At 36.9% G+C, this 25099-nt stretch overlaps 1 protein-coding gene across 4 annotated transcripts in view; it reads right to left on the bottom strand.

Annotated features, from left to right (window-relative positions):
- Positions 1 to 25099, bottom strand: part of CYB5R4 (cytochrome b5 reductase 4) — a 205057-nt gene that overhangs the window by 17016 nt on the left and 162942 nt on the right. For 2 of the 4 annotated variants that reach the window (XM_075202708.1, XM_075202710.1), the window contains 2 exons: positions 23331 to 23471; positions 6897 to 7049 (listed from right to left, as the gene is read on the bottom strand). The exons of 1 other annotated variant lie outside the window; for it this stretch is intronic. In XM_075202708.1, coding sequence (XP_075058809.1) covers positions 6897 to 7049; positions 23331 to 23471 — 294 coding nt within the window. The remainder of the gene's footprint in view (positions 1 to 6896; positions 7050 to 23330; positions 23472 to 25099) is intronic. One more of the 4 variants, XM_075202709.1, reaches the window with a different exon arrangement.

Here is a 25099-nt window from a genome sequence, read left to right as displayed (position 1 = left end):
CTCAGTATTTATAGCTCGATCCTCCATTTTTATGATAGATGGTCTTCGGTAGCTGTTGTGTTACCACATATCTCCCAAAGTCAATCCTGTCGGTTACCAACGGAAAGAAGAACAGAAGATAATTTTGTATAAGCTGCATACCAATATAACCTGAAATGTAGTATCAACTACTTATAGCCAAGTAGGTTTAGACCATCCTGATCACTGTGCGTTTTAATTTGATGCTGCCGTTGTAGTACGTTCTGCAACTCCGTGGTGATATTGTGGTTGCGTTGTTCCAACTGAATTGATAGCAAGGTTCTCTTTATATATAGGGTGTATTCCTGAATAGATAAATCTCCACAATAACACCACAAATGAAAAGAAGAACTGTTGTAAAGTTTGTATTATTTAATAAAACCAAAAATTTTAAATCCTTACATGTAAGTAATAAGTTGTATTCATTGATTAGGTTTTTCTGTGATACTGTGTGGGCCCTTATTTGATTACAGTCCAGAATTTTCTCCTTTACACCACAGTACTAACCTTTTTTTTTCTTCTTTAACCAAACCTCATATCTGCTGAAGTTTGGACGTCAATACAGTAGTTTTTGATAAAAGTATGTACAGATGACCATTCTGATGTCTGGCACACTTCTTCAGAGGAGGCAAATTCTTTCTCTGCTCAAGATGCTGCCACTGCTTTAGCTGAATGTGCTGCAATACATACATGGAATTTCCATTCTTCCTAACCTTGTAGAACTCTTGGATCTTGGATACAAGGCTTAACCAATCTGTCATAAGGGGTCTTAGTGGCATTGAAATGTTTCTTCCTTTAAACACTTGGACTGTGGGCATACAGAAGGAAAAATAATTTCCTGGTTCACATAAGATTCTAATAACGCCTTGGGCAAAAAAGTTGAATTGGTCTTAAACACAACCTTAAGAGATTTCCTGCAAGGGTTCAAAAGAAGCCTCCGTAATACCAAGTTCAGATCCCATGGTGGCAGAGGATGTCGAACTATTGGTCTTATTCTTTTTGCTACCTGCATGAATCTTATGACATACATTTGCAGCTAATTTCTTGTGTAATAACGTCTGTAATGTAGAAATCTGAACTTTCAGTGTGTTCACTGCTAATTCTTTATCTAATCCTTCTTACTTAAACTCCAGGGTGAGACTGACATAGTAATTACTTGCTGATATGTTCCTCAAATACAGCAGGTACTGGAAAATTATTCAGATAGTGTAGTTCACCTAAAACAGTGAACAGCAACCATCCTTGCTTTATAGTAATGATAATCCATTTACGATCGGCAAATAACTTTCCTACAGATAATATATCGTCCCTCAACCACTATTGCGCAGATCTCGACTTGCTTGTCTCAATATTTGATGCAGATCTATGACATATCTGTTTCAAACTGTGAGGAAGCAGTTTTGCTGGAGTCTTAACCAAAGACCACTATGGCTGCAGCCATCAGCCATAGATTCTTAAGCACAGTTTTGCTGTGGCCCAAGAGCTTGTTTGCCAATTTAGGAACTCTCAAAATAATTTCTCTCTTCTTACTAGTGAAAAGCACACTCTCCCTAGTAGTGTGTTAAGACAACCCATAAATATTCGAAAATAGAGAAAACTCAGAGGCACAAAAGGCTGTGAAAATAGGTTTGGGACGGGAAGTAGTTAAATAGTTAAACTTAACAGGGGGTTGTGTATACACATTAAATTTAATCACATCATTAGATGTTAAAATGTCAAAGTAAATATTTGACATACACAGTTTCAGCAACATGTAAGTTATGCATTGAAGGGGAAAGTTAATAAACTGACAAAAATGTACATTTCACAGTTATTGATGTTGGCTAAGGTCTGTATAGCGAGGCTGTGGTTGGCCCCGACGAGTCCCACGGTTAAAAATTGGAAGGCACTGGTCAATACCACCATAAGGCACGAGAGATTTGTTTATACTAGCAGACAGGCTCTGAAGGAATTTGAGAATATATGGTACAGATGGTTAGAGTCTCCATTCTATCCTATGTCATCTAGTACAGATGCTCTATCTACTTAAATGTATGGCTACCGCAGTTCTTATAGTAAGTATCTGAGTCCATGTAATAAACCCTGCATGTGTAACATACTTATGTATAAGCATTTACGATGTATGATCCTGAATGAATATAGCACATTTATTATTATTATGCTTTAATGTAATCTTGTAAATTCCGTCATTTAATTCTGATATGTATGCGATTGTTTTTCTTTTCTTTTTGTTGTTTGATATGTTTATATCTTAAAAAATTTCAATAAAAATACTGGACTTAAAAAAAAAAAATTATGCATAGATATGTTCTGGCCAGAACTGTGAAAAAATGCACTACCAAGTAGGTAAACTGCATGCAGAAGAAGATTAAGCTTCACATATGCACAATTGTAGTAGGAAGGCAAAAAAAAACAACACAAAAGCTCAAAAAAAATAAAAATAATGATAATAAAGAGATAAATATAAATAAAAAAGTTAATAGAGATGGTGCTATATGCACAGTTCATAAATAAATAACAGAAGTGTATTAACACACATTATATAGGTAAAGAAGAAGTCAGATATAAATTATTCCTTAATATGATCAATGAACTGATGAACACACTCTAGGGTCGGGGTGAAGTTCAGATTGATTGCGTTATAACACAGTAGGGGATCTTGTACCGCAAAACGCAGATGGATGTGGTGACAGTCTGTGACTTCTCCGTGGAGTCACCTGAATGGAATCATCTTTACTTCTCAATAGCGGATGGGGGGGTGCTACGGGTGTCTCAGACTCTTCTCCGTTTCTCTGAGGCTGCAGGTAAGCAAATGATGAGTGTCTCCTTGTAGACTTTTGACTGCTGTGTCAAGTTCGTTCCGCTAAAACGGTCTAGGTGTGAGTGGCTAGAAAGAGACCCATAGCGGCAACACTGCTGCTCTTCTAAAGAGAGGTTAGGCTCTGCTCTAGATCAATAAGGGTCAAGTAAGAGGTTGAAAGTAATAATATCCAATGTCCATATATACTGTCAGGTGTCCTGAAGGATTAAATGTAATAATTCTTCAGGTGTACAATAAATAGTCTTCTTTGTATTTACCTAAATATTTCAGTCTAGGTGATGGTTATAAATAATAATAAAAAAAAATTCATGACAATCCAATTCCAATTGTGCTGTTGCAGAACTTGCATGACCCAAGCTGTTGTTTTGGATACTTCTTCTCTAGATCTTTCCATTATCAAAATATTGTTAACATAGGCCAAAGCAATATCCTCTCTCTCCTTTACTTTGCAATAACCACCAGAATGACCCTTGCAAATATTTTTGGTGCTGCTGAAAACCCAATGGGAAAGCTCCTAAATTAGAAATGTTGGTTGAAGATCAGGAACCTGAGAATCATTCCTTGAGGTTGACTTCTGTGGAAAAAATCCACCAGCTCTACTGCGTTTAGGTAGACTGAAGGGAACCATCTTTAACTTCCAGGTTTTTATATATTTGTTGAGGTAAGTCCAAAATTGTTTAAAATTTGCTATGAATCTTTCTACAATGAATCCTGTGTTTCTTTGATGAACACCTGCCCTGGTCACGCCATCTGGTTTAACAACACCTGCAGATTGTTCAACATGGCTATACTTTCCTGTGGTACTCTTGGTGCTGGTGAACTTTGTTGAACGTCTCATGTCAAGACCCATGAGTCCAATGTCGTTGAGGTCTGTTCCTCTGAAAATCCTTTGATTCTGCCTCCTACCAATGTGTCACCAGTAGAATGAACACCCCTTGGGCATCATTGGGAGGAACATCTGTCTATGTCTCTTTGCAGCTGAAATGCATGCCTTGACATCTGTGTGAAACAGTCTGTTATGGCTAATTTCCAGCCTGTGTTGCTTGGCCTCTCTGAAATATTTATGTGGTCTAGATCTACTTCCAACCCTCAAAAGTTGGCCTGTGCATGTCCAGCAGCAGGGCCTGCCCTTTAGCAAACAAAACCATCTTTGCTCCATATAATTTAGTTTTTCTCCAAAACGATACTTCCCTTCAAAGTGTAGTGATACATATTTATTTTGTATTTATGGAGTAAGTGTTTGCTATCCATGAATGAAGCCACAAAGTTGTATGAGGTACCACAATACATTGATGCTGCAAATGTAAACTCAATTGCCCTCTATTTTCTGGACTGTCTTCAAAACGTCACTTCTTTTGACAACGCCCTGGTCATGGTCGCTACTCAAAATTTGCAAAGCCCTGGACATTGACACCATCGGTACCGCCATCTTTCATGCTGCATCTGTGGTGACATGGAGCTTCTTTGAAATGCTTTTGATCTTCCTGCCCATATTATCTCTCAAAAAAATTGCATCCTGTAGGGGAATTCTGTTTTTTTTTTCTGGAAAGTCTTGCAACAGATGCATCAACATTAAGAGGTATATTTCAGAACATAATGTCATCAGGAGGGAAAAGTATACAAACAACTGAGCCTGGTTGTATTTGATTGTCGCTTTTCTAAGTGCTCATTCACTGCCTTGTAGAAAGCGAAATTTGTTTCTTTTTCCTTGCTCCACATGGACTCACTCACACTTCTTCCTGTCGCAGGAATAAGAGAAAACTGCACTACGCCTACAAGGACAGAAAAGAAAGATAGCCGAAGGGAAAGTGGTCGTATATATATATATATATATATATATATATATATATATATATATATATATATATATATATATATGCCTGGTATACCTTCTGTCTCAGCTAGAAGGGAGGATTCATCCCCTTAGTATATGCTGACATGGAGTTGGAAGTGAAAACAAAATATTTTAGAGAGGAAACCTCTTTAAATGTAATACACTCATGCAAAAATGTGTGCATGTTACAGAGAACACATAAAACCCATGACAATAGTGCTAGCCTTCTAACTTTATTTTAACACTCAAAATTACCCTATGAACTAGTGTGTACATGCAAAGCAGTTTTGACATACCATTAGGAAAGACATTTGTTCCTGGGTTGCATGAATATGTTGGGGTAAACTACACATAATTACCTTATTTTTCCCATTTTCCAGAAAACAATGTGCACAAAATAAAGAAATAAGATATGCTATCAAAAGAAAGCCCTATCTGCTCTGAATAAAAGGAGGAAAGACTAGTTGGAAGCTACACACAAGGAGATGGGGTTGAGATGGTACGTAAAAAGCAGAGTAGTTATGCATTGCACATGTGTAACCTATAAAGGAAGAAGAAGGTGTCAAACAAACCTTTATGTGAAATAAACTTCACGACCCAACTTTATTACCAAAGCAATTCTAATTCAAACTAGTTTGGAAAATCATGTGTGAGGTCTGAATTTTGCTCTAAGACCTCAATATAGCAGAGCAGCATGGGGAATTGTGCAGTTTATAGTCACATAGTAACAATGAGCATAAGGTGCCTGGTGAATATTAATGTGTCTGGCGAACACATCATCGAGATGGTGCCAGCCTCTTCCTTGATATTGTTTCTTCATGCTGGTATTATTGATTTATAATTCTGACTATCATTACAATCACAGTCACATGGCACATCATGTAGTGAGCAGAGCAGCTTTGGAACACCACTCTGATCGAGGTCTGTTCTGTAGAAATGTAAAATCCTCCCCTCCTCCACTTCTCTCTGCAAGAGGATCCAGGTGTTGGCTTTTCATGGGTTGCTACATGGGTTGCTATACCTTTCCATAACAACGAATATGTAGGTGATGTAAATTTTGGGCCACTTACTAGTGCATGCACCTTATACCAGGACTTGCCACCCTCCACTGATTTCAAAAATAAATTATGGCTAAGCATATTTGCTGGTATCTAAGATACAATGGCTATAGTAATTTATCCGTTTACATATAACAAACAAAAATGGTGTTTGCATATATTAAAACATAACTCTTTTGTGCAAGCTTTGAATCTTGTACTTTCTAGTTCTGTGTGGAAACACTTGTTTGTATTATCTGGGAGTGTTATTGCCCCCATGTTTATACTGATAGAATTTATTAGACACTGAGTAAAAGACTAAAGCTGGGTACACACTACACAGTTTTCATCCAATAATTGGCTAAATCAGCAGACATACGACTGCTCGTTCAAAAGTCGGGTCAGTGTGTACAGTGACACGATGGTCGAAAGTCTGCCCAAATGGACTTTTATCGCCTCATTTGGTTGGTCGTAACGTTTAATATTTTCGTTCCAATCTTGTTTCCGCTGTGTAGTGTGTATAAACTTCCGACTGATCCACAACAGTGAGTATGAAATTACAGTCATTGCTCACGACAACATGGCTGTAAAAAGTCGCTAAAGGGACGTCCGCTCTTCCCTTTATCGTCCTAAACAAGGCTAGTGTGTATGCAGTCCATGGACCGTGCGATCGGACCATCGGGCGCATGTAAAATCGCACGGCATAAAAAGTTGGTCAAAATTTCTGTAGTGTGTACCCAGCTTAACACTACATATAACAATATATGTAATTTATTCTGTAACAAAGGTAAATGTGTAATATAATGAAAAAGTTAAAATTAATATATGTCTTCATACATCTATTTAATCTGTAGGTAACATGACCACTTGAAGACAGATTAATTAATTCAGTCTTTATAAGTAATACATACATGTTCTATAGGCAGAGTATCGTTACAAACAGTTCCATCAATACTTCTAACTACACAAGTGCTGTCCAATGTTTACAAGGCGAGCGCATGTCTGAACCAACCAGAATTCCTAAGCCATGACACGGATATTCTTTAGAGGCTGGTAATAAATTACTTTGTTTACAAGTTTATGCTTTTGTTTGTGTCAGACATTTATTTATCCAGTAAAGCACATGGGAACAGCGATTGTGTAAAAGACAACATGACCATGCAAGACATACTGTATTTTATCTTACCTATTGCTAATGTATCAATCTTTGGAGTAAAACTTCCATTTGGGTAGATTTTAATCATCATATAGAGATATTGTTCATTGTCTTGCGATGACTTCAGGAGATCAGTAATTAAGGCCTGTGATACTGGTGTATATGGCTTCACTACTTCTATACCTGAAACATATAAATACACTAGCTACATATTATTATTATATTAAACAATAAAATTATCTGGAATTAGAGTTAAATTTTGAATGGATGATATTTCAGTGATATACACATTTAACTATTTATTATTGTTTATTCATATCAATTAACCATATTGCACTGTGCTTTCCAAAAAATATTGAATCATTCACATCAGTTTCTGACTCATTGCAGCGCACAGTCTAAGTTTCCAAATAAAAACACAGTAGGGTCCCTTTTTTTTGTCAGAAGCCAATTGATCTACCAGTATATTTTTGCACTGTGGGAAGAAACCAGAGCACCTGGAGAAACTCATGCAAAAAAAGGGAGAATATACAAACTTGGTGTACTTTCAGCACTGTGGTACAATGATTAGCATTACTGCCTTACAGCTCTGGGGTCATGAGTTTGACTCCAACCGGGCCATAAATGTTTAGTTTGTGTGTTCTACCTCTGTTTGTGTAGGTTTTACGCCAACACTCTAAAGACATAGTGGTAGGTTAATTGGCTTCTGACAAAATTAACCCTAGTGTCTGTGTAGACATGTGGTAGGGAACATAGAATGTAAGCTCCATTGAGGCAGGGAGTGATGTGAATGATTAAATAATCTCTGCAAAACACTGCAAAATATGTAGGTGCTATATAAAGAACTGTTCATAAATACAATAAATGAACTAACTCAGATAGCACCCTGGTTGAAATTAAATCCATGACCCCAGTCATATATTGCCTTCTAAAATGTAAGGTACTCATTCATCTATAACACAAAGGGGATATTTACTAAACTGCTGGTTTAAAAAAGTGGAGATGTTGCCTATAGCAACCAATCAGATTCTAGCTGTCATTTTGTAGACTGCACTAGGCAGTGCAATAGGCAACATCTCCACTTTTTCAAACCCGCAATTTAGTAAATATACCCCAAAATCTCTGCACTGTTTTTTGTTTCTTAGATCTATAAATGACTAGATGCTTGGAACTTGAACTCCATTTACTTTTGCAGTAAAATTAAACAATTATTTAATTTTGAATGCAACTATAATTATTCAATTGCTTTTAAAATAGGCAATTTTCACTTACATTTGTCACTGAAAAACTTACACAGTGTGCATACAAATACAGTAACAGCATGGCTGAATTGGTTAACAGACTACATTGACAATTTTAGTAAGAAAAAATATTGTAAAAATAACCTTTCAAATGTAGCTGTTACAATAATAAGCATTTTTAACCATGGACTAAGGAATAAAAACAAAACGTGATTTATAAAAGGTAATGAAAAAAACACCACAGTTATCTACTTTACAATAAAAGGACAAACTGAGACGGAAATCATTTCAGAATCTAGTTGTAAGAAGCACGTTCTATTCAATATATTATGAATAAAATAAGTCAACCTGTATAAATCCATGCACTTGATACTAAACTCCCATTTAATAGGAATGCTTGATTTTATAAACTATACCTGTTTATTCATTGTAATTAATGGATAGATATTACATATCCACACTACAGCATGATAATTACAGATTATGCTAATACTATAAATATTATTTCCTGTTCCTATGTATAGGTGCATCGGCGTGTGTCTCTCTCACTCCTTTATCCTCCTCCTGAAGTTGTGGTCAGGTAACCATGGATGACATTGACGTACAAAAATTCAAACCAGGCGTTTGTATTTAAAGAGCACTATGAACACTTTTCAGTGCCTGAGTATAAGCCTCCATCTTTTGCACCAGCGTTCTGGTATTCTCTTTTTCTCTCCTGTGTTACCAACCTCGGCTAGCTTGACCTGAGATTTGACTAAGCCCAAAGCTTACTTTACCAACTAATAAGAAGAATTGACTGCACCAGGTGAACCATTAAACCTCCTCTAATTATGTGAATACCTCTTTCATCATTGATGTGGTATGAATAGCTAGCAAGGAGGGGTGCACCCGGTCATAATGTTGGGTAACCTTTATTTAAAGACAAGAGGGAAAGATGACCAAATGGGGCACTCATAAATGGATATAAACACATATATTGTAATTATATTATATGTTGAATGTAATAAAATCAATCTTTATTCGTAACTGATTAAAAACAATTATATAGTAGCGAAATATTTAAAACATGATGATTGAGACATAAATTGATATGAACATAAATTCTGTTAAGATAGACAAAAATTAATTGTCTAGCCGCGAGGCTACTCATGTATCTTAGGACTTATTTAAATAAATTCTATAATAGATCCACCTTAATTTGATATTGCAAACTCCTGACCTAGAAATTAATGCTTTGTATTGCTTCTGTTGTTGCACCTTTATGATATATTCTCATAAGTAGAATCCAGCATTAGATGATATAGATTCCTATTAGCCCTTAAGCACCTTTCTAGGTAATAATAATTTCAACAAGCTCCTAATAATCTGCTCGTGGATTTATAAGGTTAAATATCCTATAATAAGGACCCTATTAACTTGCAACATAGGAGGATGATCGCTGATCATATCCTAACTCCCCTTCTTTATGTGATGCCAATTGAGAGACATCAGAGGAGTTAATAAGAATAGCCTAGAGCTATATAGTAATTGACCCTCAAGATTAAACTGTCTATATATATTGATCATGTAGGAAAGGTCATATATAGCTATCTATTCCACCGCTTAGCTTCTAATGCTGAACGCTATAAAATAAATTCTATCTAATGCTGCAGAAGCATACACTAAATTAAATGGTTTAGGAGTTTGTACGACTAGCGAGCGCGGCGTCCACCGACGCGCATTTCGCTATTAGCTTTGACAAGGCAAGCCGATATTACGGCTGAGTGGAGTATATAAAGGAGAGAGTTCTCCCCTCCAATGACATGATACTTGGCAACGTTGTAGCAACCATAAGGTTGCAATGGATGTACTCCGGAAAATAATTATTGAAGTCTACTCCCCTTTGATGACAACTTCCTTAGTAACGCTATAGCAACCATCAGGTTGCTAATTGCAGATCTTTTTAGCGATATCATTTCATTGTTTAGGGAATAAAGAAGGAGGAAACATTAGGCTGCCAATCCTCTCGTATTTGATAACAGTTAAAGTGGAATGCACTGTACATATAATAAGATCTCCTCCATGATTAGATAAATAAACTTAAATAATTCAATAATACACCTGGGGGTATATAACCCTGATGGAGCGGGATATATCAAAATCCATATCAGAGGCTTTAAGCAGGTAAGTAGAGAGCATATATTTAATATTATAGGTCTCAGCTGACCCACACTATAATATGTGAGCTCACTGGAGATCTACATTAATCATATAGTAAGTAATTGAGCTCAAGGTTAATGTTGTAATGATCCATGGACTAAAATTCTTAATAGTTCCTCTACTTTCCATTATTCTCAAGGCTTAAACATTTGAAAAATATAAGTGTTAATAATAACTCCTCGGAATTTCTATCCAACTCTAGTGTGTGGGGACATATCTTCTCCACACTTAGGTATAAATTGACCCAAGAAAACATAAGTGACACCACTTATATTGTGAAGTGTGAGATAAACTTATTCAAAGGCTAATATTGATCAGACTAATTTGATAAACTTGTGCATAAAAGACATCTCACATCGTACACGTGAGTAACATATTGGAATTTGGTATTGTGATGGGGTCAGATCCAAACTGACCCTTATAAATTGAATGTCAAATCCTGTATCCAAAAGTTGTGTTAAAGTGATAAGACGATCCTGAACTGGACCGAGGTTAAACTATATTAATGGTGGTGAACATTACATAGATAAACAAAAGTGAAAAGAAAAAAAGTGAAAAAGATGCTGTAGAAGGATGTCTAAGGATAATACCATTTAGACATAAGTGTTGTTTTATAAGGGTTATTCAAGGTCTCTTTTATTCTAAAAAGATGGATTTAAAGAAATACTCAGTCCAAAAATACGGAGTAATTACTGTGATCGTTCAGACCATATGGTACCATGCTGCCCATAAGAAAAATTAGTTTGGTCTCTTCACGTAGTAACTCGCCATTAATATCCCCTCCCCTCAGACCTAAATTTACCTGTTTCATCGCGAAGGCTGTTAGGACCTTCGGGTCACTACGGTGATATTTAAAAAAATGTTTTGCCACTACTGTTATCTGTTTCAAATTGGCTTTATCATTGGCAGCCCTCCTGATATTACCTAAGTGTTCCAAGACACGTTTTTTAAAGGGTCTGCTCATCATGCCTATGTATATCAAGTTACACGGACATGACAGGCAGTAAATGACATTGATCGAGTTGCAATTGAGATATTTGGCAATTTTCCATATCTTGCCAAATTTGTCCCTGTACTCCTTAGTCTGATGCATGTTGGGACAGGCTTTACATGAGCCGCACTTGAAGAAGCCTTTGGGAATATTACCTGGACTTTTTTTCTTCTGAGTCAGAAAGCTATGTACTGATTGATCTCTCAAGTTCTTGGATCGTCTCCAGGTAATGGAAACTCTATCCTCTAATGACTCTCTCAGATCTTTATCCAGCTTTAAAACATGCCAATGTCTTTGTAATATCCGTGTGATGGTTCTCCATTCCGAACAGAAAGTTCCTATTACTCTTAATTTGATGTTCCTGCTATCTATTGATCCTTTCTTGATTTTCTGATGTATCAAAGCATCTCTTGTATATTTAGACACACAACTTTCAGCAGCTTTTATAGTGTTAGCGTTATACCCCCTTTTTCTTAATCTGCATTTTAATTCCGAGGATCTCTGTTTGAAAATCTGCTCATCTGAGCAATTCCTTTTTGTTCTTAATAATTCTGCTTTCGGTATTCCTGAAATCACCGATGGAAAATGGGAGCTATACGCATGTAATAGACTGTTCATGGCCGTTTCTTTCCTGAACATGTCAGTATGTAATCTGCCATCTTCAGTTATGGATATAGTTAGATCCAAAAAATTGATGGATACATTCTGAATATCTGCTGTTAATTTCAGATTTAAATCATTCTTATTCAGTAAATCGGTAAATTCATGGAATAGTTCAATACTCCCATCCCATAAAATGATCACGTCATCTATATACCTTAGCCATAATAATATATGGTCAGAGTATTTTTCATTCTGCTGTTGGAAAACTACTTCCTTCTCCCACCAGCCTAGATATAAATTGGCATAGGTGGGAGCACAAGCAGTTCCCATCGCAGTCCCCCTGATTTGTAGATAGAATTTTTCTTCAAATACAAAGTAATTCTTTGTTAATACAAATCTTAAAAGTGTAATCACAAATGTTATAAGGTCAGTATTTTTCTCCATCCCCAGAAAATAATCTACAGCATGTAATCCATTTTCATGTGCTATATTCGTATACAGTGATTCTATATCATATGACGCCAATTTAGTAGTTGCGTTGACACTAATATTGTCTAGTTTAGATAAAACATCTTTAGTGTCTCTGATATAGGAATCTAGGCTGATGACATGTTTCCGCAGATGATAATCAATAAATCTGCTGGCCTTTTCTGTCAGGCTGCCATTTCCCGATACTATCGGTCTACCCGGGGGTAACCGTTCGTTCTTATGAATTTTTGGCAACATATACAGTGTAGCAATTCTGGGGTTGGTGACCTTAAGAAATTCGTAATCTGACTTGGAGATTACATTACTCTGATGAGCATGATCAATGATGTTATTGTAACCAATAAGAAAATTTGCAGTTGGATTGAATAGAATTCGTTTATAGCAATCCTTATTGTTCAATTGCCGATAAACCTCATCTAAATACAGTGATTTTGGCCACAATACTACATTGCCCCCTTTGTCCGAGGGCTTGATTACAACGTCTTCCCATTGGGACATCTCTCTCAGTGCCTTCGTTTCATCTTTATTTAAATTTCCATCACGTGATTTAAACTGTTTAGTTACCAAGAGAAGTTTGTCCAAATCCTTGATAACAGTTAAAGTGGAATGCACTGTACATATAATAAGATCTCCTCCGTGATTAGATAAATAAACTTAAATAATTCAATAATACACCTGGGGGTATATAACCCTGATGGAGCGGGATATATCAAAATCCATATCAGAGGCTTTAAGCAGGTAAGTAGAGAGCATATATTTAATATTATAGGTCTCAGCTGACCCACACAATAATATGTGAGCTCACTGGAGATCTACATTAATCATATAGTAAGTAATTGAGCTCAAGGTTAATGTTGTAATGATCCATGGACTAAAATTCTTAATAGTTCCTCTACTTTCCATTATTCTCAAGGCTTAAACATTTGAAAATTATAAGTGTAAATAATAACTCCTTGGAATTTCTATCCAACTCTAGTGTGTGGGGACATATCTTCTCCACACATAAATTGACCCAAGAAAACATAAGTGACACCACTTATATTGTGAAGTGTGAGATAAACTTATTCAAAGGCTAATATTGATCAGACTAATTAGTTTGGTCTCTTCACGTAGTAACTCACCATTAATATCCCCTCCCCTCAGACCTAAATTTTTTAGAATTAGGTGCCAGACACAGAGACAGAGGAGGACAAGAAAGTTCCACAAAATTCGGAGGGGGGGGGGAAAGAAGTTTAAGGGACAGAAAACGAAAGGAGATGGAGGAACAGGGGAGCCAACAAGTTATGAGGAGAAACTTCAGACGAACCAGATATTAGAAGACTCCCTTAGGGTTATTAACCTATCCAATAGAACCCTTACCCCCACGCAGGTGACAATATTAAGTAAAGGTCTCTCCTTCTCCCCTACTCAATATCGAAACAGATTTGCATAGGAAAAAGATCTAGTATTATTCTCTAGGAAGTTATTGCCTAATAAGTTTTTCAAAATTAAACAAAGGGAAGATACCACTCTCAATCAGGTTGTTACAGCAATACCAAATGTAAACCGTACTTTTCTGGATACAGAAGCAGACAAACAGGCTCTATTGATTTTAGAAGAACTGTATCAATCCAATGTGGAAGATAGAGAGATTACAACCCCCACTGAGGTACCCGAGTGTGGGAGGTTACCCAATATTAAACCTAGATCCACTTTTTTTCCTGATTCCTCGGTCTGCCCACAAGTAGAAATTTTCAGAGAATTAGTCTCCAAGGATTTGGACAAACTTCTCTTGGTAACTAAACAGTTTAAATCACGTGATGGAAATTTAAATAAAGATGAAACGAAGGCACTGAGAGAGATGTCCCAATGGGAAGACGTTGTAATCAAGCCCTCGGACAAAGGGGGCAATGTAGTATTGTGGCCAAAATCACTGTATTTAGATGAGGTTTATCGGCAATTGAACAATAAGGATTGCTATAAACGAATTCTATTCAATCCAACTGCAAATTTTCTTATTGGTTACAATAACATCATTGATCATGCTCATCAGAGTAATGTAATCTCCAAGTCAGATTACGAATTTCTTAAGGTCACCAACCCCAGAATTGCTACACTGTATATGTTGCCAAAAATTCATAAGAACGAACGGTTACCCCCGGGTAGACCGATAGTATCGGGAAATGGCAGCCTGACAGAAAAGGCCAGCAGATTTATTGATTATCATCTGCGGAAACATGTCATCAGCCTAGATTCCTATATCAGAGACACTAAAGATGTTTTATCTAAACTAGACAATATTAGTGTCAACGCAACTACTAAATTGGCGTCATATGATATAGAATCACTGTATACGAATATAGCACATGAAAATGGATTACATGCTGTAGATTATTTTCTGGGGATGGAGAAAAATACTGACCTTATAACATTTGTGATTACACTTTTAAGATTTGTATTAACAAAGAATTACTTTGTATTTGAAGAAAAATTCTATCTACAAATCAGGGGGACTGCGATGGGAACTGCTTGTGCTCCCACCTATGCCAATTTATATCTAGGCTGGTGGGAGAAGGAAGTAGTTTTCCAACAGCAGAATGAAAAATACTCTGACCATATATTATTATGGCTAAGGTATTTAGATGACGTGATCATTTTATGGGATGGGAGTATTGAACTATTCCATGAATTTACCGATTTACTGAATAAGAATGATTTAAATCTGAAATTAACAGCAGATATTCAGAATGTATCCATCAATTTTTTGGATCTAACTATATCCATAACTGAAGATGGCAGATTACATACTGACATGTTCAGGAAAGAAACGGCCATGAACAGTCTATTACATGCGTATAGCTCCCATTTTCCATCGGTGATTTCAGGAATACTGAAAGCAGAATTATTAAGAACAAAAAGGAATTGCTCAGATGAGCAGATTTTCAAACAGAGATCCTCGGAATTAAAATGCAGATTAAGAAAAAGGGGGTATAACGCTAACACTATAAAAGCTGCTGAAAGTTGTGTGTCTAAATATACAAGAGATGCTTTGATACATCAGAAAATCAAGAAAGGATCAATAGATAGCAGGAACATCAAATTAAGAGTAATAGGAACTTTCTGTTCGGAATGGAGAACCATCACACGGATATTACAAAGACATTGGCATGTTTTAAAGCTGGATAAAGATCTGAGAGAGTCATTAGAGGATAGAGTTTCCATTACCTGGAGACGATCCAAGAACTTGAGAGATCAATCAGTACATAGCTTTCTGACTCAGAAGAAAAAAAGTCCAGGTAATATTCCCAAAGGCTTCTTCAAGTGCGGCTCATGTAAAGCCTGTCCCAACATGCATCAGACTAAGGAGTACAGGGACAAATTTGGCAAGATATGGAAAATTGCCAAATATCTCAATTGCAACTCGATCAATGTCATTTACTGCCTGTCATGTCCGTGTAACTTGATATACATAGGCATGATGAGCAGACCCTTTAAAAAACGTGTCTTGGAACACTTAGGTAATATCAGGAGGGCTGCCAATGATAAAGCCAATTTGAAACAGATAACAGTAGTGGCAAAACATTTTTTTAAATATCACCGTAGTGACCCGAAGGTCCTAACAGCCTTCGCGATGAAACAGGTAAATTTAGGTCTGAGGGGAGGGGATATTAATGGCGAGTTACTACGTGAAGAGACCAAACTAATTTTTCTTATGGGCAGCATGGTACCATATGGTCTGAACGATCACAGTAATTACTCCGTATTTTTGGACTGAGTATTTCTTTAAATCCATCTTTTTAGAATAAAAGAGACCTTGAATAACCCTTATAAAACAACACTTATGTCTAAATGGTATTATCCTTAGACATCCTTCTACAGCATCTTTTTCACTTTTTTTCTTTTCACTTTTGTTTATCTATGTAATGTTCACCACCATTAATATAGTTTAACCTCGGTCCAGTTCAGGATCGTCTTATCACTTTAACACAACTTTTGGATACAGGATTTGACATTCAATTTGTAAGGGTCAGTTTGGATCTGACCCCATCACAATACCAAATTCCAATATGTTACTTACGTGTACGATGTGAGATGTCTTTTATGCACAAGTTTATCAAATTAGTCTGATCAATATTAGCCTTTGAATAAGTTTATCTCACACTTCACAATATAAGTGGTGTCACTTATGTTTTCTTGGGTCAATTTATGTGTGGAGAAGATATGTCCCCACACACTAGAGTTGGATAGAAATTCCAAGGAGTTATTATTAACACTTATAATTTTCAAATGTTTAAGCCTTGAGAATAATGGAAAGTAGAGGAACTATTAAGAATTTTAGTCCATGGATCATTACAACATTAACCTTGAGCTCAATTACTTACTATATGATTAATGTAGATCTCCAGTGAGCTCATATATTATAGTGTGGGTCAGCTGAGACCTATAATATTAAATATATGCTCTCTACTTACCTACATAAAGCCTCTGATATGGATTTTGATATATCCCGCTCCATCAGGGTTATATACCCCCAGGTGTATTATTGAATTATTTAAGTTTATTTATCTAATCACGGAGGAGATCTTATTATATGTACAGTGCATTCCACTTTAACTGTTATCAAATACGAGAGGATTGGCAGCCTAATGTTTCCTCCTTCTTTATTCCCTAAACAATGAAATGATATCGCTAAAAAGATCTGCAATCAGCAACCTGATGGTTGCTATAGCGTTACTAAGGAAGTTGTCATCAAAGGGGAGTAGACTTCAATAATTATTTTCCGGAGTCCATCCATTGCAACCTTATGGTTGCTACAATGTTGCCAAGTATCACGTCATTGGAGGGGAGGGCTCTCTCCTTTATATACTCCACTCAGCCGTAATATCGGCTTGCCTTGTCAAAGCTAATAGCAAAACGCGCGTCGGCGGACGCCGCGCTCGCTACTCGTACAAACTCCTAAACCATTTAATTTAGTGTATGCTTCTGCAGCATTAGATAGAATTGATTTTATAGCGTTCAGCATTAGAAGCTAAGCGGTGGAATAGATAGCTATATATGACTTTTCCTACATGATCAATATATATATAGACAGTTTAATCTTGAGGGTCAATTACTATATAGCTCTAGGCTATTCCTATTAACTCCTCTGATGTCTCTCAATTGGCATCACATAAAGGAGGGGAGTTAGGATATGATCAGCGATCATCCTCATATGTTGCAAGTTAATAGGGTCCTTATTATAGGATATTTAACCTTATAAATCCACGAGCAGATTATTAGGAGCTTGTTGAAATTATTATTACCTAGAAAGGTGCTTAAGGGCTAATAGGAATCTATATCATCTAATGCTGGATTCTACTTATGAGAATATATCATAAAGGTGCAACAACAGAAGCAATACAAAGCATTAATTTCTAGGTCAGGAGTTTGCAATATCAAATTAAGGTGGATCTATTATAGAATTTATTTAAATAAGTCCTAAGATACATGAGTAGCCTCGCGGCTAGACAATTAATTTTTGTCTATCTTAACAGAATTTATGTTCATATCAATTTATGTCTCAATCATCATGTTTTAAATATTTCGCTACTAGATAATTGTTTTTAATCAGTTACGAATAAAGATTGATTTTATTACATTCAACATATAATATAATTACAATATATGTGTTTATATCCATTTATGAGTGCCCCATTTGGTCATCTTTCCCTCTTGTCTTTAAATAAATACTTAACCAACTAGCCTGCTAGAGCCAGCCTCTCACACCAAGATGAAGATGTGAGGACTGCGACCCTGCAGTTAAGCTCAAACTTATTTGTGGAAATCCCTGGTGAATAGCAAGGGGCATGTTAGACTCCACACCTCTATTCGACCAGTAATAGTCTTGGTTGACAATAAGAATCCACCACTTTCTGACCCAAGTGTAGGATTGTGTATTCTAGCCTTGAATTCCACTGGTTCTCTGTCTCCCTAGGATCTGCTGCAGCATCTAGTGCAAAGGGTAAAGAAACATGAGTTGATTCGGGATCATCAGAACCAATGTTTGCAGGGCCTCTCCCATCATATGGATACTTTCCAGCATATTCTAGTTGGACAGGTTCTACACCCCGCATGATCAGTTTCCAGCTGTTGTGTCTGGTGAATTAGGAATGCAGAGCTAGGAATGAACAAAGTATGACAGTGATCATAAGGCATGTAGATGTTTTCTAAATCAGTGTGCCATTCATTTTGAATTACTTCTGCTATGAGAAAGAGACTGAGGAATTTGTGATATCTCTATCGTCTAAACAAGCCCTAACTTGGACCTCACCCTTGTGGGAATGGAATGATCCTCTCCTGAACTGCCCTGCCTTTTTATATGCATTCCATAAAATTTTTGATGAGTCAGGTTGTATGTCCTCTTCCCAGCATCTATAGACTCCGATGGGAATATCAGACTGTAGGACATCCAGGAACAAGACCAAAAACAAGGAGGTAAAAGCAGATGGTAATTTTAATTTAAGCAAAAACATGCTGACCTCACAAAAGATGAGCGATTTGAACAAAGGTCTATAATTTCAACACACGTCTATCGACCTGCATAAGTTTGTGAGGAAACTCCCACTAAGAAAATTTATTTTTAATTTATTCTAAATAGTGCAAGAGACAACAGTAACTAACCAAAACCAAGAGAATACATACACACAGACGTTAAACCAAAAATCTTCCTTCTAACCAAGTCACCTTAAGGGCCCATTTATGGAAACATACCAAAGGCTGGTGGAGGAAGATTTGGAGTATTTAATTCCAAAAACAAAAAAGAGACCTAACTTTAACAAAAAAAAGAAAAAGAAGCCCTAAGACTTTAGGGGGGGGGGGGGGGGGGAACAAACAAACCAGCGGATAAAGGGGAAGCAATAGTAATTATGGACAAAAGAGACTATCTAAAAGAAGCCTCAACTTTTAGGTGACAAGGACAACTATGAACGCCTGAAAGAAGACCCTACCTTAAGGTGCAACATAGAACTTCTATCAATTGTGGAGGGAAGACACAAAGCTGGCATCCAAAATAAGAAAGAATATGTGTACCTTTACTCAAAAAAAACCCAGGTTACCTGTGTTTTATTCCTACCCAAGATACATAACAGCCTCACCAACCCTTTAAGAAGCCCGATCATATGAGGCATAGGATCTAACATGTCTAACTTGTCTGAAAATACAGCCACCTTCCTCCAACCTTTGGTCACTAAACAGAAAAGATACTTAAGACACCACACAAGCTGTAAACATGCTGCCCAATACATAGTGAAAAGAAGAATACACCCTTATGACCCTGGACCCATCATTTAATAGACTCCACAATGGACACCCCCCCCCCTCCCCCCGTCCAAAGGGTACAATATAATTTTGGGAACTTGTGGATCACTTCTCCCTAGCTACTTTTTTCATTCCCCTCAAAGCCCTACCTTCTTCGATATTGGTTTATTTATTAATCAAGGAGATCTTCCGTCTACATGGCTGCCCCTTTCATAGGGTTTCTGACCGAGGGGTCAAATTTGAAGCCAAATTCTGGCAAGTGTTTAATAAGCACATAAACATTAAAGTTTTTTTTTTTTTTCACAGCTTACCACACATAATCCAATGGGCAAACAGAGAAGATTTACCAAGAAGTATAAATGTGTCACACACCGGCCCCGTGGACGAGTACCGGCGTTGTTACTTCTGTCTCATAAACGTTGACCACAGTATCTTAGGTCCAGTGTTTTAGTCTCAGTCTTCATCTGACTCCATTCTGTGCATGTGTCAATCATTGTTCTCTCTATAACCTCCCACGCGCTCCTGGTGTTTTTGGAGTGCTATTTAAACATCCCAGTTTCTGCTCTCTGGATCCTGTTCTTCAAGTTACTTACTCTTGTCAGGATTGGGCTCTCCTCGTGTGACTTACCCGTGGTTGCTGTGCATCATTGCTTCAAGATCTGCTGTGTTTTATCTTTGGTGCCTTCATTGGAACTCTCGCCTTATCAGGTCTCCACTGCTGCATTCAGTGTCTCATCTACAGCTTCAGTCATTGGACTTCTCCGTTTTACTATTGCAACTCCTAACTTCCCTAGGAACCTCCTTCACCTGCTGCATTGAACTACCAGCTAAACGGATCAGCTAGGTCTTCATTATTGCTGTTTCTACTGAACTGTGGCTGTATCAGTACTCAATTGCTGTCACCTGTGTTACCACTTAAATGGATCAACCAAGCCTTTCATTATTGCTGTTTCTACTCAACTATTGCTGCAATCCAACTGTGGTTGTTTGAGTTATCATTTAAACGGATCAGCTAATTCTGTTATTATTTCCGTTTCTACTGAACCGTTGCCATATCAGCTATTCTTCTACCGTAGTCCTGAGTTACCACTTAAAGGGATCAACTAGTTCTTCAACATATTTGTGTCTATTGAACTGCTGCTGTACCAGTAACTCATCTGCTGTTGCTCTGAGTTACCATCTAAACGAATCAGCTTGTTCTTCATCACATTTGCTTCGATTGAACTGTCGTTGTATCAGTAATTCATCTGCTGTTGCTCTGAGTTACCATCTAAACGGATCAGCTTGTTCTTCATCACATTTGTTTCTATTGAACTGTTGCTGTATCAGTGGTTCTGCTGTTGTTGCTCTGAGTTACCGTCTGAACGGATCTACTGCTTCTTCATCGATACTGTTTCCATTGGATTGCTCTTCTCAACGTATCAACTAACTTCCTCATCGTTATTGTCTTCAGTGAACTTTACCTGTTATTGTCATATTCCTTCCATTTCTGGTTCCACCTATATTCCTGCATCACTCTTTCTGGGAACCGCGACCTGCAGTAATAGATGTATCTAAGCCCATGCCCTCTCCTAGGGTCATGGTGAAAAACACATACTGCTAGACTCCACGCCCCAGTTCGAGCATCTGTCATCTGCAGGTATACAGGACTCACTAAATGCTCCAGATTTCGTGACAAAATGTTTTAAGGATGTACATTTCTGGTCTGATCTATTAACCTGGGCAGACTTTGAACACAACAATCAACTTAATGAATACATCTCAATGTTACCTTTCTTTATTTTACTTTTTTTTACACATTTTTATCCTCATCTCCCAAGTTTGTCGCGGTTTCATCTTCCGAAGTTCCTGCAGTTAAGTCCTCCGGGAATTTTCTATTATCTGGTCTCAAGCCAAAACATCTCTATGCTACAAAGCCACTTCCGATAAGAGGATACATGTTGTTCCCAAGTTGGTTCCTAGTGCTAAGGTGTGGCTTTCAACCCTGAGTTTCAGCTTCTGGGTTCCTTGTATTAAGTTTACGCCCCGTTTCATAAGACCATTCAAGAATCTAGAAGTATTTAATTTCTGTAGAATCATTGGGGTAGAACTTTCTTCATCCATATGCATTCCAAATGTATTTCATGTTTCTTTGTTGAAACAGCTAATCATTAACCGCTTTTCTTCCTCCACTTCTCATCCATCACCATACAGGGACAAGTGGAGTATGAGATCCAATAGATCCTGGATTCTCGAGTATTACCCCTTGATTGGAAGGGGTAAGAAACATGAAGAACACACCTGGGTCAAGATTCCTGAAATTAATGCCCCCCACCCCCCACCAATAGGGTGAGCATAAACTGTTTCCTAATGTATCCATCCGGTGCTTCTTTCCAGTGTATAGGTGAGCATGCATCTTTCTCTCACTCTTTAATTCTCTTCCTGAGAACACTTCACTGCAAGGGTATGAGGCTCCATTCTTGCTCCAAAGTTCTGGTATTCTCTTGTGCTCTCCTGCGCAACTGACCTTGGCTAGTTTGACCACTAAACTTGTATTTGATTAAGCCCCATGCCTTCTTTATCATCCAGCAAGAGCCAGATCTGAGAGCTGCAACCTGTGCACTCAATGCAGCTAAGCTCAGACTTCCTTAACGAGTTCCCTGATGAATACCAGGGGGTCTGTTTTCTCCAAGCTTCTGTTCTGTCAGCATTAATCATAGTTGACACTGACAATTCACCACTTCCTGGCCCAGGTGTGTGACAGGGAAATTATGAGGGCATGAATTAAAGTTTCTGCAGTGTCTTGTGTTGTGTATATATGTGCATTTTGGAAATGTTTCTACCTAGAAGAATTGATGCTGTTTTGAAGGCAAAGAGTGGTCACACCAAATATTGATTTGATTTAGATTTATCTTCTCTTCATTCATTTTGTTAATTGATAAAAATAAACTAATAACACTTCTACTTTTGAAAGCATTCTCACTTTGCAGCATTCTTTACTCACCTGCTTAAAACTTTTGCACAGTATTGTATATATAAAAATAGTATTTGGAAGAGAGTTTGAGGGGTAAACATTATTGATGTGTGCTCAACAGATATATCAGGTAGGTAGTTGTTTGTTTTTTTTACTTGTATGATAGATACATTTTGATGATACTGAAATGTAAAAAGGACCTCATTAGTATCCCAAGAGTTGTGGTATAGAGAAAAGCAGAGGACCCATGACTAAGGCTCATGGTACTCAAAATTATAGAGGAAATGTAAAGGAGATGGATTCAGAGAAATGAACACTGAAGGAATGGCTTGATAACACTCCAAAAACATACTAGTAGGTTAATTGGCTGCTATCAAAATTGACGTGTGTGTGTGTGTGTGTGTTAGGGAATTTAGATTATAAGCTCCAATGGGGCAGAGACTGATGTGAATGAGTTCTCTGTACAGCGCTGTGGAATCAGTGGCACTATATAAATAAATGGTGATGATAACTAGTAAACCAAGATAGGACAGTGTCCTAAAGACCTTGGGAATACTATTTAATCGTAAGCATTCCTCCTTGTGAAATTTTATCCCTGGCATTGTAATAAAAACACAGGTAAACAAATCATATACAGTTCATATATAACAAAATTTCTTGCCACGCATGTAATAATTCATGTTTACTTACATATACAGTGCATTTTGTTTTACCTGAAATGGTGATCTTGAGATAAACATGATGTCCCACAGGAACCTGAAGATGACAGCCCTGAGGAAGTTCAAAGCAAAATAATCTGGTATTGTGATTGATTTCCGTGAGCGACGATAGTCTGCATTTCCTATAATATATTCCTTCAGGGGGATATATTTAAAATTTGCATGAATATCAGGCAAATAAATACTACTTAATAATACACGTCAGCCAAAACATGCATACAAAAATCCTGCTAAACAAGCGTTTTACGTTTTCCACTAAAGTATATGCAGAGTAATGATATCACAGCAGCAGACAAATAATACCAAGTCTCCTTGCATTATTTTATTATGTGTATTAAAAACACAGATTTGGGAAGTTGTATGACAGTGCGTGAACTAAGTGTCATAAACGTATACTTATACAATATGATTTTTTTCTTGATGTGTTTCAAACATGGCACACATGAAATGTACAAAATGCATAGCTTCAGCTGTTACTATAGACATATATAGCAATTAACAGATCTCCTTGTAAATGTCATGTATGAAATACAGGCTGCAAGGATGTACTATTACTAGTTCACAAGTATGTCTGCAGTTTCTACTATACAGCGCAACCATGCAGCCTGTGTATTTCATGTGGGTCAGGATGTACATGGCTAATCTGGTAAACACTATGTATGCCTGTATAGTAAGAGTTAAAATGAAAGGCGGAACTGTGCATAGCTGGGTCCCATAGCAAAGCTTGGGTAGGGGCCTAATGAGGATACTCTAACCTCCAGCCCTGCACCCGTTGTAGTTCCGCTACGGTTTGAAATCATGCAGCCTTTCACTTCAGCCAGATTGTACATGGCTGATCTGTAAATAAGCCTATGGTATGCACCTTCAATAATTGCAGCACAGATGAATAGCACTGATTATTTAATGTGTGCCAAATAAAGTAAATTTAAAGTAAATCATTGATATAGTACTTACTTCACGTATTTCAATAATAAAACTTAATTTCAATTTAAGAATCAGATACATATGAATTATATATAATACATGACTACACGGCAAATACTCAACATGCATGCTGTTAATGCCACAGTATCTGTTTTAACCACTTGCACTATAGAGATATATAATGTGTACTTAATTTGTGTCAGCTTTCAAAAAGTGAAATAAAAATAATAAATAAGTAAAGAAGTAAAACAAACACACTAAGTATTGGTATTGATGTATTGATACATAAACCACCAACACCCTCACCATAGAAATGCATGAGCCTCCTCCCCCACATAATACTCTGTATAAAAGTAATATGCGCAATAGTAATCTTAAATAATTATTGCTTATTTTTCTGCTGGCAGTTGGTAAGATGATGAAACACGAAACAGACTGTCACTCCTGAAATTCTGCCACCTAGCACTGCTTACAATAAAATACTAACTAATTCTGGACTTTTATTTAGCAAAACTGTATTTGCTATAAAATATCTGCATATTATATCTGGCAATAATACATCGTTAAAGGTAGTGCAGAGCTACCAGATTAAATAATGCTTCAAAATAAGCGCAATTACTGGCAGATTGAGAGAAAAGTGTAAATACATAAGGCTACAAAACGCATTTTGTTTGAAAACAGCATTTTGTTTGAAAACAGTATTTATGATAAAATTTTGTAGTATAAAATCATTAAACTACTAAATTTGATTATGTGTCACAAAATAATTTCAGCAACACGAACAATTTTTAATAACATCCTTTTGGTCAAAAATAATATGGTAACTCACAATATAATAT

Source organism: Mixophyes fleayi, chromosome 3 (genome assembly GCF_038048845.1).
Source record: "Mixophyes fleayi isolate aMixFle1 chromosome 3, aMixFle1.hap1, whole genome shotgun sequence".
NCBI classification, from domain to species: Eukaryota; Metazoa; Chordata; class Amphibia; order Anura; family Limnodynastidae; genus Mixophyes; species Mixophyes fleayi.
Note: the sequence above shows the minus strand (reverse complement) of the source record. Positions and strands in the feature narration are given on the sequence as shown.